Below are 17,110 nucleotides of genomic sequence, written 5' to 3'. Positions count from 1 at the left end.
GTATAACTTTCTGCTTGGGTCACACACTTTTTGTTTCAAATATCTGTATTTTTATATAAATCTTCAAGAATTCAAAAAACTTAGGTTACAAAAGGGTTAACAGAAATCTGTTGGATATTTTCACATACTGTAAATAAATCGCAGAAAAAGACTAAAACCAATATTCATTGCTCCTAATAAGAGGTCATACTTCCAACCAGAAGACAATAACTATGAACAACAGAAATAACAAAATATTACAAAAGTATAAACCAATGATTCCAGTACCACCTATCAAACAAATCACAGTGAGTGTGCAATGATATCACTGTCAAAGTATAAGATCTGATACCTAATCCATACACCCTGTGGCTCAGGGAGTAACTCAGGACAGGGACGGTGTGGTGTGGGAGCAGGGACCTATAGCACCCAATAGGCACTATTTCTCTATGCTCAAAAGCCTAGGTGGAATTGTTGTCCTAAAAAACTGTCCTGCTCTGGAAACTACCCTAACACCTACACGTCCCTATGACAACTGGCTATCTAGCTAATGAAAGGGCGGTCTAGCTTAGTGGCTGACTAACTATCACCCACCTAATAATGTACAAAGGGTCCAGAACAATATTATGAATAAATGCTGAGCCATGATGCCCAAATGAGACAGTATATATTACTCCTGATATTGACTTGATTCAAGCAGGAGGCTAACTGGTACTGGAAGAATTGGCTTATACTTTTGTAATATTTTCTTATTTCTGTTCATTGTTCTTGTCTTGGAGGTTGGAAGTATGACCTTTCTTTTTAACAGTAATGAATAAATATAGGCTTCAGTCTTTTTTTCTGTGATTTTGTAATGGCAGGCTCTCTTTACTTCAGTGATACCACATACTGTAACTAATTTGCATATTTGAAAAAGCACTGGTTGGCCCACAATCATAAGTACACCAAACTAAGTTTGTCTGTGATGGTGCTTTTAACCACCATCTGGCGCTGTGTAATCCCTCCCCCCCCCCCCCCCCCCCCCCCCCCAGTGCTATGATGCTTAACCCAAAGCAGTGTATGGTAGTGTAATAACTTGGTGATCTTTTATTTTTCTAGACTTTTATCTGCAGGAGCCACCAAAGTGTATGCAATCTTGACACATGGTATATTTTCTGGCCCTGCCATTTCTCGGATTAATAACGCATGTTTTGAAGCTGTGGTGGTGACTAATACTATACCTCAAGAGGAGAAAATAAAACATTGTTCTAAAATTCAGGTATTCTTTTCTGAATGTAATAGAAAACCATCCTATTCATTAGAGATACCAGTATCTATCTGGGCCAATACCGGATATTTGTAAGAGTACTTGTGTAAATGCCGGATACCTGCTGCCAGGGAGGCGGAAGAAGTGGTGCATTGAACAGCGGTGTTGCAGTGTTTTGATGAAAATGCTACTCAGAAAATGGCCAAAAAAAGCACATGGCAGGTATAGGGCTACAATTTAACCCAAAGGGTTAACAAAAACCTGGTATTCCATGTGCTAGAATAAAAAGTAACTTTTATTATAGAAAAAAATGAAATAACGAAACTTGTGAGACACACAATTAAAGGACAACTGTAGTGGTCAAAAATCCCTGCCCAAATGTTCCCCAAACAAAAGTTATACAATTCAGTCAATTAGTTCTATTTACCTATATGCAGCCGTTTCTGAGATATTAGAGTTGCCAGCATAGCCCAGTAGTCCTGCGTCCGTCCCCTATTCATTACATTGCAGCCGCCATTGCAGTGTTTGTGCTCCCCCTAGCCTCTGTCAGGTCCTCCCTGCTTATGCATATGCATGAGCGGGTGCTTTCTGAGGCAGCCATAGGCTCATCCTCAGAAACGCCCCTATCTGTAAGATTCAAGCAGGGGGAGAATGAGGACGTCCACAGCTCCTCCCCCCTCCCCTGCTCTGTCTACATAGGACCTCACTTATCACCGGGAGGTTCCAAGTTTTCATGGGGGAAACACAGAGCAAACCACAGAGCAGGGAGGGGAGGACGTGTGTGTGAAGGAGACATATTACACTGCACGGGCTGGTGGTGTATACAGGGAATAAATATCATACTGGAGATGATTCTGTGTGTGAGGGGGGGGGGGGGACTACTGAATGACACATGCTGGGAGTTGTAGTCCCTGTTATGTGTGTGTGTGTATGCCAGTGTTTCCCAACCAGGGAATGCTGGGAGTAGTAGTTTTGCAACATCTGGAGGCACCCTGGTTGGGAAACACTGGTGTATGAACTACAACTCCCAGGAGATTACAGAGATACAATAGAGGTGTTGGTGAACTACAACCCCCAGGAGACTACAGAGATACAATACAGGTGTTGGGGAACTACAACTCCCAGCCAGGAGACTACAGAGATACAATATAGGTGTTGTGAACTACAACTCCCAGGAGACTACAGAGATACAATATAGGTGTTGGTGAACTACAACCCCCAGGAGACTACAGAGATACAATAGAGGTGTTGGTGAACTACAACTCCCAGGAGACTACAGAGATACAATATAGGTGTTGGTGAACTACAACTCCCAGGAGACTACAGAGATACAATATAGGTGTTGATGAACTACAACCCCCAGGAGACTACAGAGATACAATATAGGTGTTGGTGAACTACAACACCCAGGAGACTACAGAGATACAATAGAGGTGTTGGTGAACTACAACTCCCAGGAGACTCCTGATACAATAGAGGTGTTGGTGAACTACAACTCCCAGGAGACTACAGAGGTACAATAGAGGTGTTGGTGAACTACAACTCCCAGGAGACTCCTGATACAATAGAGGTGTTGGTGAACTACAACTCCCAGGAGACTACAGAGATACAATAGAGGTGTTGGTGAACTACAACTCCCAGGAGTCTCCTGATACAGTAGAGGTGTTGGTGAACTACAACTCCTTTATACACTCAAACAGCAGAAAGCTGTCACGGCATGCTTGGATGTATAGTCTTACAACAGCTGGAGTCACCTCTGCAACTCCAAGCATGCACATACAGCAGAAAGCTGACAGGGCATGCTGGGATTTGTAGTCTTGCAACAGCTGGAGGCACCACTGGAATTCCCAGCATACAAAATAACTGGGCATGCTTGGAGTTGTAGTTGTAAAAAAGATGGAGGGACCCCTATCAGGACAGTTTTATAGACAAACAATTATGGTTTTTTACCATTTTTACTTTCACTCTCCACTCTCCAGTGTCCACACTACAGTGAGCACGGAGGCAGCTGCTTCATCACTGGACAGGAGCCAGCATGGGGAGGGGGAGATGAGCAGAAGGGGAGGGTGTATGCATAGGGAAGGGAGATGTGGGCGTTACAATTTAATAATTTGCTCGGGGGGATAGAACAGGGGGAGGGCAGCAGCTTACAGGAAGTAAGCACAAGGCATGATGGGAGATGTAGTTTTATTTTCACTTCTCCTCCGTAATTCGTGTGCTGATAACGGGAGAAAGACTGGGCCAATTTTGATGGGGGAGACATCGTTGGAAAGGTCTTTCAAAGACCTATTAAATGAGGTAAAAAAAAGTTTTTTTGCCCAGCACTGCAGATGTCCTTTAAAATCACAACTCCATGTACATATCTGATCAATTGTTATGTTAGTCAGATACACTATATAGTGATTTCTTAACTCCGACCTGTTAGAAAAAGTTTTTGTCTTTATCTGTGATGAACCGTCCCCAATAAGCCTATAACACTCATTCAGTGATGGTATTAATTTGAATCCCTCCCAGGGTTTAACCCTTTCTCTTGGGAGTATGGATAATAAATGACGGTCATATATGAATCCTGAACAGGGAAATGACGGTCATTAAAGATAATATCTCTTGGAGCTCTCCCAGGGTATAACCCTCTCTCATGGGAGTTTGGTCTTATCCAATAGATATTCCTTAATAATAATCCATCAACAGAATGTTTATGTATAGACAAAGTCGCACCACTGTGCACCGTGGGTACGGGTCCAGAATAGATCTGGAGTCACTATGAGTGAGGCTATATTAGGATATTACATGGAGATGCTGATTAAAACCATAAACTGTCACACCCCAACATGTTTCGCCACTCTTGTGGCTTTGTCAAGGAGAATGACTGACAGCATTGAGTGTCTGCTCCACTAAGGTACTATTTATATGATGTCCATGATCCTCCCCTTCTCCCATCATCCAATAATTGCTCCTCTCATATAGCCACCTATCAGCATCACATTCTTTCAGCCATGTGCCAATAGGTAACCTTCTGCTCATACCTACACCAATCACCATCCTCTTTCCTCTGTCACATGCTGATTTATATTACTCGCCTACGCATCCTGTTTGTCCAATTGGTGTTATAGCACTGATTATGTAACAGGATGCGCCTATACTATGCACATGGCAGTAGGATCTGACAGGATGCACTTATATTATACACATGTTGGTACTTGTCAGTACAGGACTGAAGAGGAAACCTGCAGTCATGTGGATAAACACTGTGAACATGTGACTAAGTTAGTCACATGATCGGGGCACTGGAGGTATGCTCACTAAATGAGAGACAGCCTGTGATAGGTGAGTAATATAAATCAGCATGTGACATCAGAGGAAAGAGGATGGTGATTGGTGTAGGTATGAGCAGAAGGATACCTATTGGCACAGGGCTGAAAGAATGTGATGCTGATAGGTGGCTATATGAGAGGAGCAATTATTGGATGATGGGAGAAGGGGAGGATCATGGACATCATATAAATAGTACCTTAGTGGAGCAGACACTCAATGCTGTCAGTCATTCTACTTGACAAAGCCACAAGAGTGGCGAAACATGTTGGGGTGTGACAGTTTATGGTTTTAATCAGCATCTCCATGTAATATCCTAATATAGCCTCACTCATAGGGACTCCAGATCTATTCTGGACCCGTACCCACGGTGCACAGTGGTGTGACTTGGTCTATATATAAACATTCTGTTGATGGATTATTATTAAGGAATATCTATTGGATAAGACCAAACTCCCATGAGAGAGGGTTATACCCTGGGAGAGCTCCAAGAGATATTATCTTTAATGACCGTCATTTCCCTGTTCAGGATTCATATATGACCGTCATTTATTATCCATACTCCCAAGAAAAAGGGTTAAACCCTGGGAGGGATTCAAATTAATACCATCACTGAATGAGTGTTATAGGCTTATTGGGGACGGTTCATCCCAGATAAAGACATATAAACTTTTTCTAATAGGTCGGAGTTAAGAAATCACTATATAGTGTATCTGACTAACATATCACAATTGATCGGATATGTACATGGAGTTGTGATTTTAATTGTGTGTCTCACAAGTTTCATTATTTCATTTTTTTTCTATAATAAGTTAAGTTTTATTCTAGCACATGGAATACCAGGTTTTTGTTAACCCTTTGGGTTAAATTGTTGTTGGGTCCAGTGTTTTGATGTCTTCAGGGCAGCTTAATGTCGGAAACTTTACTGGAGCCCAGATGGGCCCTTGTCTCAGTGAGAGAGCCTCAACAGGGGTAGAGGATGAGGGGGGAGGATGTCTGTAATAGGAATGAGGGCAGGGGGAAGTACTCTGAAAAGTAGAGGGAGGATGAGCAGCCATCATGACCGGGGCATCGGGAGACTGGTAGGGCTGGGTGACAGTGCAGGAGTCGCAATACTTCCCCACAGTACTTGTTTGTACTGCTTGTCACCCAATTTTTCCCAGTCTCCTAAAGGGAATATCTGTCTGGTGAAGCAGCCATATTGGAGAGGAGACAAGCAGTGAAGTAACAGATGCCTCACTAGTATTCTGCCATTCATGGCCTTTTAAATTGGTGAAGTACTGTAAGCCCTGTACTAAGACTCATGAATGGCAGAATACAAGTGAAACATCTGCCTTACTATGCGCATCGTGTGGGATATATAAAAATACACCTCTACTTACCTCCAGTTAGGAACCACCAAACTCCCCGCAGATAAAACCCTTTTATTATTTTATTTGCCTTTGTGACCTGAGGTTGGAGCAGGTTTTTAGAAGTATAAAACTTTCCTATGAGGTTTCTTTTGCCACCTATGAGAAAATAAGTCTGCCTTGTGGCTGAAAGTCAGATCGTTTGGGATCAATCAATTATGATCCATGACTGATCAGTTTTGGTTTGTTACGCATAGGTTATGATGTAGTCAGACGTTTCTCTGATCAGTTTCACACTACTTACATTAAAAAAAAGTCCTTTCCCATCCCTTTTTCAACCCTCTTTTTAGCCCCTTCTCATCCCTTTTTAGCCAAGTCTACAGGAAGATTTGTGGGACAGCTTTAGTGAAGACCTTGCCACAAATATATATATTTTTTTTTTTTTTGCAAAATGACATGTTTTTTTTTTTTTTTTTTTTCCCCTGTTGGTCAATGCATTTAAAATGATTTCACACTTTTTCTATTGTTGTACTGCTTTAAAAAAAAAAAAAAAAATCTGTCCAATTTTTTTTTTGGTCTGAAGAGCCAAACAATGCTTTAAATATCTTATTATGAATGAAGGGTTAATGGCTGGCATGTAGAGGACCTAAACGTACATTCTGTACTGTGAAGTACCAGGGAATCAGGACGTATATTTACATCCATTGTTCTAAAGGGGTGAAAGGTTCATCTGATGTATAAGTTACTAACCTATCAAAAAGGTGTGCTGCACTTTGGAGTCCACAGAATAACAGTATACTCTGCTTGGGAAAAAGACCCAATGTAGTCACTAGTTGCCTACATGCAATCCATTAAACTGGATAAGCTTATCAGGAGAAGTATGCAGCTTTTGAAAATTGGCACAAGTTGTTGGCATGTTGTATACCTCCGCTTGAAATGGTGTAAATTACCTTTAGCTGAGAAAGGTATCCGGCATTAGTTACTGCTGCAAAATATAGCAAAGATCTTCCTTAATTTACTTTTGTATTTGTAGTAGTATGAAATTTCTGTATATCTGACTAATCTCCTTATTACCCACTTTTTTTTAACAGGTCATCGACATCTCTATGATCTTGGCTGAAGCCATTCGACGAACACACAATGGGGAGTCTGTCTCTTACCTGTTCAGCCATGTTCCTTTATAGTATCTTTACCAGCTAATTATGCTTTCCCTTGTATTTGTCCCTGAATGTACACCTAACAGGGCACAATATAGTCTAATTCTTTTATTTTCCATTCCTAATTTGCAAGGAAACCCATTCTTGTAGAAAAAAATGGAAACTGCATTCATTCTGCTGGAGAGGCCCATATCTACTGTAGCTGCAATGGAAGGCATGAAGAGTCCGTCCATTATTTTATTTGTGTTGTGTATTTTAATGGACTTGGTTAGAAATTACCACTTTGTGAATGAAGATGGAAAGATGAAAACTTGGCTGTCTTAATCGTGTTTTTGTGTGTTTTTTTGTTTTTTTAAATAAAGCAGGCTATTTCTCAATAGTTCCACTTGTAAAAGATCACATCCGTGATCTAACATTTACTGGCATTTGTTTGCTTTTGTGTTTTGTGGTTTTTAGTGACTGACAAAATGCTTCTTGAGACAAGCCACTGTCCTTTGTAACCAGTAAAAGGGCTTCACATATTTAAGGGGGATCTAAAGGAAGATATGTAAATGTTTGCTATGTCTTATAAGAGATGAAGGTTCACCAAATGCCACTGTTACATTATTTAGATTTTATTTTTTTTTTAACTGAAAAGGATTTTGTCAGATTATACATTTCTTATGCAAAATAAACAAAGTGAAATATTAAAAAAACCTTTAGTCCATTTATGCACCATTTGACCAACCTTCTGTCTTTTTTTTTTTTATAATTATTGCCTACCTAAAACGATATTTGGGGGGATTTTTCAAAACCTGTGGAGCAGTTGCCCATAGCAACCTATCAGATTTCTTCAGAAAAATGAAAGTATGCTTGGTTGCTATGGGCAACTGCACCAATTTTCCTGTTCACAGGTTTTGATAGATCCCCATCCCCCCTTATGCTTGTCTAAACAAATGGTAGTTCAATAGCTATTGAAAAAGGGGTCTCCCCGAAACGCGTCTAGCCCTGTACCTACTTCACACAGACCACCTCTGGAACTATTACCCACTCCCAACATTGGCAACAGCTGGAACCCCCCCATTGCCGGGACCACTGTTCAGGATGTGCGCACGCTGCTGCGCATACAAGCATCACCTGCATCCACTCACCAACCTGCCTGTTTGCCGTGATTCCATCCGTAAGACTGAGCAATAATCTGTGCCCCACCGGAGGAGGTTTGGGACACACCGCGCAGACACATCTATTGTGCCGGCTGCCGAGCCAGCCTGCGACGAGGAGCCCAGCAAACCAGGGGCTACCATCTCGACCCAACAATCATTACTTGCTACAGTATCTCTGGATCTATACTTGTTACAATATTTGCTGGATTACAACACATTGCTACTGTTATTCAAATTGCTACTGTTATTCTAAGACTGCCAATAATACAAATCAGATAACAGAAACGGCTGGATTTGACCAAATATAATCCAAGTTATACAGAGGTGGCTGCTATAAACTATTATTTAATTTAATTTTATCTTACATCATTGTTTTTATATTATTATTTTTTTAATACTGGTCTCTAGCAAGGGCCCTGCTGAGACCATTTATGTAACTAATTAATCAATAAACATTTTTGGGTTATCGATAAAACGAGTCTGCACATTCTATTCCATTACACATATATCCCATTCTAACCACTATATACTTTTATTAAAAACCAAGTGATCCATTCCACATATAGTAAGTATATACCGTGAGGTCTGCAACCCTTTTTTTCTTTTATTGTGTTCAAATACAAAAAACCTGAGTCCTTAAGGGGTTAAAAGCGATAAAAAAAACATCAAAACAAGAATGGTACCAATATAAACTACAGATTACAATGCAAAAAATGAGCCTGTATACGGAAAAATAGTTATAGGAGTCAGAAGAGGACAATTTGTAAAAACACCCTTCAATTTTCCCCCACAAACAAAATATATACATACATATATATATATTTGGCACCAAGTTTGCAAGCGAAGTACTTCATATTTTCATATCTTCATTTATTGCATTACAGCTGTATAGCTTTTCATGTTCTATCTATATACTCATGTTTCATCTATATCTTTGTGCTAGCAGTGTGCTGCTGTATTCTCCTGTTGCTGTATATTTAGCCCAGCAGCTTGCACCTGCAAGCCAGGTTTTTACAATAGTTTGGATCAAACCAATTTATCCTTTGGTTATATATATATCTATATATATATCTATATATATATATCTATATATATATATCTATATATATATATATCTCTATATCTTAGGGATCGACCGATTATCGGTATGGCCGATATTATCGGCCGATAATCACTATTTTGGGCATTATCGATATCGGCACCAACCGCACCGCGTCGCACCCCCCACCGTGATGCTGGGCGGTATACCGGTATGGATTTTTACCCATACCGCTATACCGGTCGGGCCCCTCCCCCACCGTCCGGAGGGCTCTAACCTGTAGCCCTCCAGATGCTGCAAAACTACAACTCCCAGCATGCCCAGACAGCTGTTTGGGCATGCTGGAATGTGTAGTTTTGCAACAGCTGGAGGGCTACAGTTAGAGACCACAGACTACAACTCCTAGTATGCCCACATAGCTGTTTGCTTTCTGGGCATGCTGGGATTTGTAGTTTAGCAACATCTGGAGGGTCACAGTTTGGAGATCACTGTACAGTGGTTTCTAAATTGTAGCTCTCCAGATATTGCAAAACTGCAAATCCCAGCATGCCCAAACAGCAAACAGCTGTCTCGGCATGCTGGGAGTTGTAGTTGCGTACCTCCAGATGTTGCATAACTACATCTCCAAGCATGCCCTTCGGTGATCAGTACATGCTGGGAGTTGTAGTTTTGCAACAGCTGGAGGCACACTGGTTGGAAAATACTGAGTTAGGTAACAGAACCTAACTGAAGGATTTCCAACCAGTGTGCCTCCAGCTGTTGTAAAAGTACAACTCCCAGCATGCATGGTCTGTCGGTACATGCTGGGAGTTGTAGTTTTGAAACAGCTGGAGGTTTAACCCCCCCCCCATGTGAATGTACAGCGTATATCACACTTGCAGGTTTACAGTAAGTTTCCTGCTTTAAGTCTGGGCTGCAGTTAATTTTTCGCCACAGCGCAAACTCCTAACGGGAAACTCGCCCTAACCCGCCAGTGCGAATGTACCCTAAAAAACACTACACTAACACAAAATAAAGAGTAAAACACTACATAAACACCCCCTTACACTGCCCCCCCCCCCCAAATAAAAATGAAAAACGTATTGTATGGCAGTGTTTCCAAAATGGAGCCTCCAGCTGTTGCAAAACAACAACTCCCAGCATTTCTGGACAGCCACTGACTGTCCAGGCATGCTGGGAGTTTAGCAACAGCACCCTGTTTGGGAATCACTGGCATAGAATACTCCTAGGTCATAGTTAGTACGGTCGAAAAAAGACATATGTCCATCAAGTTCAACCAGGGAATTAAGGAGTAGGGGTGTGGCGCGATATTGGGGAAGGGATGGGATTTTATAGTTCTTCATAAGCATTAATGTTATTTTGTTCCAGGAATGTATCTAATCCTGTTTTAAAGCGTTTAATTGTTCCTGCTGTAAACAGTTCCTGAGGTAGACCGTTCCATAAATTCACAGTCCTCACGGTAAAGAAGGCGTGTCACCCCTTGAGGCTAAACTTTTTCTTCTCCAGACGGAGGGAGTGCCCCCTCGTCCTTTGGGGGGGTTTAACCTGGAACAGTTTTTCTCCATATTTTTTGTATGGGCCATTAATATACTTATATACGTTTATCATATCCCCCCTTAAACGTCTCTTCTCAAGACTAAACAATTGTAACTCCTTTAATCGCTCCTCATAGCTAAGATGATCCATGCCCCATATTAGTTTAGTCGCGCGTCTCTGCACCCTTTCCAACTCAGGTGCCCAAAACTGAACCGCATATTCCAGGTGAGGCCGTACCAATGCTTTATAAAGGGGGAGTATTATGTCCCTGTCCCTTAAGTCCATGCCTCTTTTGATACATGACCATATCCTGCCGGCTTTGGAAGCAGCAGCCTGACATTGCATGCTATTCTGTAGTCTGTGATCTACAAGTACACCCAGATCCTTCTCTACCAGTGACTCTGACAGTTTAATCCCCCCTAAGACATACGATGCATGCAGGTTATTAGTACCCAGATGCATAACTTTACATTTATCCACATTGAACCTCATTTGCCAAGTGGATGCCCAGACACTTAGTCTATCCAAGTCATCTTGTAACTTATACACATCCTCTATAGACTGTACCTTGCTACAAAGCTTGATGTCATCTGCAAAGATAGAAACAGAGCTGTTAATACCATCCTCTATATCATTGATAAATAAATTAAACAGCGGGCCCAGTACTGAACCTTGGGGTACACCACTAATAACCGGGGACCAATCAGAGTACGAATCATTGACCACCACTCTCTGGGTACGATCCATGAGCCAGTGTTCAATCCAGTTACAAACTAAAATTTCCAAACCCAAAGACCTTAACTTACCTGTCAGACGTCTATGTCAGGTCCACCCCTATGCAATCCCTAATTTAGTCCTCATGCGCATGGCGCTCTCTCACTTCGGAGCGATGTCGTATTTCAAGGAAACTGTTTAGGGCCACATATGGGGTATTTCCGTGCTCGGGAGAAATTGCACTACAAATTTTGGGGGCTATTTATCCTTTTACCCCTTATGAAAAGGAAAAGTTGGGGGCTACACCAGCCTGTTAGTGTTAAAAAATGTTTACACTAACATGTTGGTGTTGCCCCATACTTTTTATTTACCCATGCGGTAAAAGGAAAAAAAGACCCCCAAAATTTGTGACACAATTTCTCCTGAGTACGGAAATACCCCATATGTGGGCATAAAATGCTCTGCGGATGCACAACAAGGCTCAGGAGTGAGAGTGCACTAAGTACATTTGAGACCTAAATTGGTGATTTGCACAGGGGTGGCTTATTTTACAGCGGTTCTGACATAAACGCAAAAAAAAGAAATACCCACATCTGACCCCATTTTGGAAACTACACCCCTCACGGAACGTGACAAAGGGTATAGTGAGCCTTAACACCCACAGGTGTTTCACGAAGTTGGATGGAAAAATGAAAAAAAAAATTGTTCACTAAAAGTGCTGGTGTTACCCTTTTTCATTTTCACAAGGGAAAATAGGAAAAAAGCCCCCAACAATTGTAACCCCATTTCTTCTGAGTAAGGCCATACCCGATATGTGGATGTAAAGTGCTCTGCGGGCGAACTTCAGTGCTCAGAAGAGAAGGAGCGCTATTGGGATTTTGAGGAGAAAATTTGTTCGGAATTGAAGGCCACGTGTGTTTACAAAGCCCCCATAGTGCCAGAACAATGGACCCCCCCCACATGTGACCCCATTGTGGAAACTACACCCCTCATGTAATGTAATAAGGGGTACAGTGAACATTTACGCCACACAGGTGTCTGACAGATTTTTGTAACAGTGGTTGGTGAAAATGAAAAATTTAAGTTTTCATTTGCACAGCCCACTGTGCCAAAGATCTGTCAAACGCCAGTGGAGTGTAAATATTCATTGCACCCCTTATTAAATTCTGTGAGGGGTGTAGTTTCCAAAATGGGGTCACATGTGGGGGGGTCCACTGTTCTGGCACCACGGGGGGCTTTGTAAACGCACATGGCCCCTGACTACCATTCCAAACGAATTCTCTTTCCAAAAGCTCAATGGCGCTCCTTCTCGTCCACACATGGGGTATTTCCATACTCAGATGAAATAGGGTTACAAATTTTGGGGGTCATTTTCTCCTATTACCCCTTGTAAAAATGTAAAATTTTGGGGGAAAAATGAATTTTTGTAAAAAAAAAAATGTTGTTTTCATTCACACATCCAAATTTAACAAAAAGTCGTCAAACACCTGTGGGTAGTTAAGGCTCACTGTACCCCCCTTGTTACGTTCCTTAAAGGGTGTAGTTTCCAAAATAGTATGCCATGTGGGTATTTTTTGCTGTTCTGGCACCACAGTGGCTTCAAAAAGCCAAATGTGACTCCTTTTCTGAGCATTGTAGTTCGCCCGCAGAGCATTTTACATCCTAACATGGGGTATTTCCATACTCAGAAGAGATGGTGTTACAAATTTTGGGGGGCATTTCTCCCATTACCCTTTGTAAAAATTGTATATTTGGGGAAAAACTGCACTTTATTTAAAATTCTTTTTTTTTTAAGGGGTGTAGTTTCCAAAATGGTATGTCATGAGGGGTTTTCTGCTGTTTTCGCACCATAGGGGCTTTCTAAATGTGACATGCCCCCCAAAAACCATTTCAGCAAAATTCACTCTCCAAAATCTCATTGTTGCTCCTTCCCTTCTGAGCCCTCTACTGCGCCCGACGAACACTTGACATACACATATGAGGTATTTCCTTACTCGAGAGAAATCGGGTTACAAATTTTGGGGGCTTTTTCTCCTATTACCACTTGTAAAAATTCAAACACTGGGTCTACAAGAACATGCGAGTGTAAAAAATGAAGATTCTGAATTTTATCCTTCACTTTGCTGCTATTCCTGTGAAACACCTAAAGGGTTAACACACTTACTGAATGTCATTTTGGATACTTTGAGGGGTGCAGTTTTTATAATTGGGTCATTTGTGGGGTATTTCTAATATGAAGGCCCTTCAAATCCACTTCAAAACTGAACTGGTCCCTGAAAAATTCCGATTTTGAAAATTTTGTGAAAAATTGGGAAATTGCTGCTGAAATTTGAAGCCCTCTGATGTCTTCCAAAAGTAAAAACATGTAGACATATTGTATATGTGAATCAATTTATAATTTATTTAGAATGTCCATTTTCCTTATAAGCAGAGAGCTTCAAAGTAAAAAAAAAAATGCAAAAATTTCAATTTTTTCATCAAATTTTGGAAGTTTTCACCAAGAAATGATGCAGTATCGACAAAATTTTACCACTAACATAAAGTAGAATATGTCACGAAAAAACATTCTCGGAATCAATGAAAAGTAAAAACATCCCAGAGTTATTAATGCTTAAAGTGAAAGTGGTCAGATGGTCAAATGTTCAAAAAATGGCCGGGTCCTTAAGGTATACATGGGCTGGGTCTTAACCCCTTAACGACGAAGGACGTAAATGTACGTCCTGGTGATACAGTACTTAACGCACCAGGACATACATTTACGTCCTAAGCATAACCACGGGCATCGGAGCGATGCCCGGATCATGCGCGGCAGGTCCCAACTGTTGATCGCAGCCAGGGACCCGCCGGTAATGTCCGCCATTTACCCCTCAGATGCCGTGATCAATATCACGGCATCTGCAGCATCGCCACTTAATTGGATGATCAGATCACCCGCAGCGCTGCCGCGGCGATTCAATCATCCAGCACAGCAGCCGGAGGTCCCCTCACCTGCCTCCGCTGTCTTCCGGCAGTCTTCTGCTCTGATCTGCCTTCCCGCAGACCAGAGCAGAAGATGACCGATAACCCTGATCGGTGCTTTGTCCTATACATAGCATTGAACAGTATTAGCAATGGAATTATTGCTTTAAATAGTCCCCTATGGGGACTATTAAAGTGTAAAAATAAAAGTAAAAAAAGTTTTAAAAAAATGTGAAAACCACCTCCCTCAATAAAAACGTAAATTGCCCCATTTTCCCTATTTCACCCCCCAAAAAGTGTTAAAAAATATTTTATATACATATTTGGTATCGCCGCGTGCGTAAATATCTGAACTATTAAAATAAAATGTTAATGATACCGTACGGTGAACGGCGTGAACGTAAAAAAAAAAGTCCAAAATAGCTGCTTTTTCATAACATTTTATTCCCAAAAAAATTTATAAAAAGTGTATTAAGTTTTATATAAACAATTTTGGTATCAATAAAAAGTACAGATCACGGCGCAAACAATGAGCCCTCATACCGCTGCTTATACGTAAAAATGGAAAAGTTATAGGTCTTCAAAATATGGGGATCTTAAACGTACTAATTTGGTTAAAAAGTTTGTGATTTTTTTTAAGCGCAACAGTAATAGAAAAGTACGTTATCACAGGTATCATTTTAATCGTATTGACCCAAAGAATAAAGAACACATGTCACTTTTACCATAAATTGTACGGCGTGAAAACGAAACCTTCCAAATTAGCAAAATTGCGGTTTTCTTTTTAATTTCCCCACACAAATAGTATTTTTTTGGTTGCTCCATACATTTTATGGTAAAGTGAGTGATGGCATTACAACAGACAACTGGTTGTGCAAAAAACAAGCCCTCATACTAGTCTGTGGATGAAAATATAAAAGAGTTATGATTTTTTGAAGGTGAGGAGGAAAAAATGAAAACGTAAAAATAAAATTTTCTGCGTCCTTAAGGCCAAAATTGGCTGCGTCCTTAAGGGGTTAAAGGGGGTATTCTAGGGATTTTTTTTTATTTGACTATGTTGCAGGGGCTGTAAAGTTAGTGTAGTTCATAATATAGTGTCTGTGCCTGTGTGTGACGGTTTTCTCACAATTCTTCTGTGATTTTCACGACATGACTGTTGTCACTAGTCAGCTGATGACAGGGAGCCTGTCTGCTTCAGTGGGTGGAGGGATCGCTTGGTGGAAGGGGGATCAATCTGCAACTAATGCAACAGCTGTAGGCACCACAGGGCTTTTGATGGATGCAGCTCATTTATGTTTCAATGGGTGGGATGGCTGATGTGTGGGAGGGAGGAAAATGGAATTGTGGGATTTGTAGTCAAAAAAAGAAAAGCTAGCCACAGTGTTATGGTAATCTCATGAGAGAGCCATTTAGCCCCAAGACAAGCGCAGATCCCCTTGATAGAGCCTTGGCGACGTGAGGTATTGTATGTGGGGTATATGCTGTGGCCGGTCTTTATATTGCTATCTGTGACCTTCCTTCCTTCCAGCCTTCACCCTTGCATTGTATAACCATCATTGTATTAGTTGTTCTTGCGCCTTCTTCATTCCTCTGGACATAGTGTTCATCTGTGATCCTGCTTTATGTTTCCACCTATTATCATGTAGGTTGATAACTCATATTAGGCGCCTTGTGATATCCTCATCTCTCTTTTCTGTATGTGTAACTGTCTTCTCACTGACGTTTTAATCTGTTCAACTGTTTTAAGTATTTTTGTAATAAAGATTAATACTTTTTATGACCATTTTTTTTTTTTTGGCCTCTAATTTCGGTGTATATGTATTAGAGGCCTATGGTCAATTATGGAGATAGTGCCCTAACTTTTTTATGTGTTGAGAGCTGCAATGGTGCAGAATGTAAATCTGAATTTTTCTAGAGCTACGCCATTTCAGTGCCTAATACCATATATTGTGCCCAACATGTGTCACTGGAAATTTATACCCCATAAATTGTTTTCTGCTAACTCGGCTTAGAAGGAAAAGCGCTCAGTGCAATAATTTGATGCCTACTTCATAGCTCAATAAGGAAAACAAGTTTAAAGAAAAAAAAAATAACACCAAAGTAACTAATCTGGCAATGCTGACCAGAACAAACATTGTGCAGGAAAAGGGCAGATTTTTCATATGACAGCTTTCAGAACAGACACAAGGTGTCACACAAATAAATGCAACAAGACAATATAAGACTACCAGGTAAAAAGAAAAAAAAGGACAAGGAATTGCTTCAATCCTCTTATGATGTAAAAGTGTTCCTCTATAAGGTGTACAGTGGGGCAAAAAAAGTATTGTCGCCCACCAATTGTGCAAGTTCTCCCACTTAAAAAGATGAGAGAGGCCTGTAATTTTCATAATAGGTATACCTCAACTATGAGAGACATAATAGACATAATGAGAAAAAAAAAATCCATAAAATCACGTCTGATTTTTAAAGAATTTATTTGCAAGTTATGATGGAAAATAAGTATTTGGTCAATAACAAAAGCTCATTTCAATACTTTGTCCTATACCCTTTGTTGGCAATGACAGAGGTCAAACTTTTTGTGTAAGTTTTTTTCTGTAGGTTTTCACACACTGTTGCTTCTTTTTTTGGCACATTCTTCCATGCAGATCTCCTCTAGAGCAGTGATGTTTTGGGGCTGT

At 40.8% G+C, this 17,110-nt stretch overlaps 1 protein-coding gene across 1 annotated transcript in view; it reads left to right on the top strand.

Moving 5' to 3' along the window:
* PRPS1 (phosphoribosyl pyrophosphate synthetase 1) overlaps positions 1-8,564 on the top strand; it is a 49,669-nt gene extending 41,105 nt beyond the window's left edge. Inside the window, exons 6-7 of the mRNA XM_056539802.1 lie at positions 1,078-1,237; positions 6,978-8,564. Coding sequence (XP_056395777.1) covers positions 1,078-1,237; positions 6,978-7,070 — 253 coding nt within the window. The 3' untranslated portion in view covers positions 7,071-8,564. The remainder of the gene's footprint in view (positions 1-1,077; positions 1,238-6,977) is intronic.
* Positions 8,565-17,110: the final 8,546 nt, after the last annotated feature.

The sequence above is a fragment of the Hyla sarda genome, chromosome 9 (genome assembly GCF_029499605.1).
Source record: "Hyla sarda isolate aHylSar1 chromosome 9, aHylSar1.hap1, whole genome shotgun sequence".
Classification (NCBI taxonomy): Eukaryota; Metazoa; Chordata; class Amphibia; order Anura; family Hylidae; genus Hyla; species Hyla sarda.
Note: the sequence above shows the minus strand (reverse complement) of the source record. Positions and strands in the feature narration are given on the sequence as shown.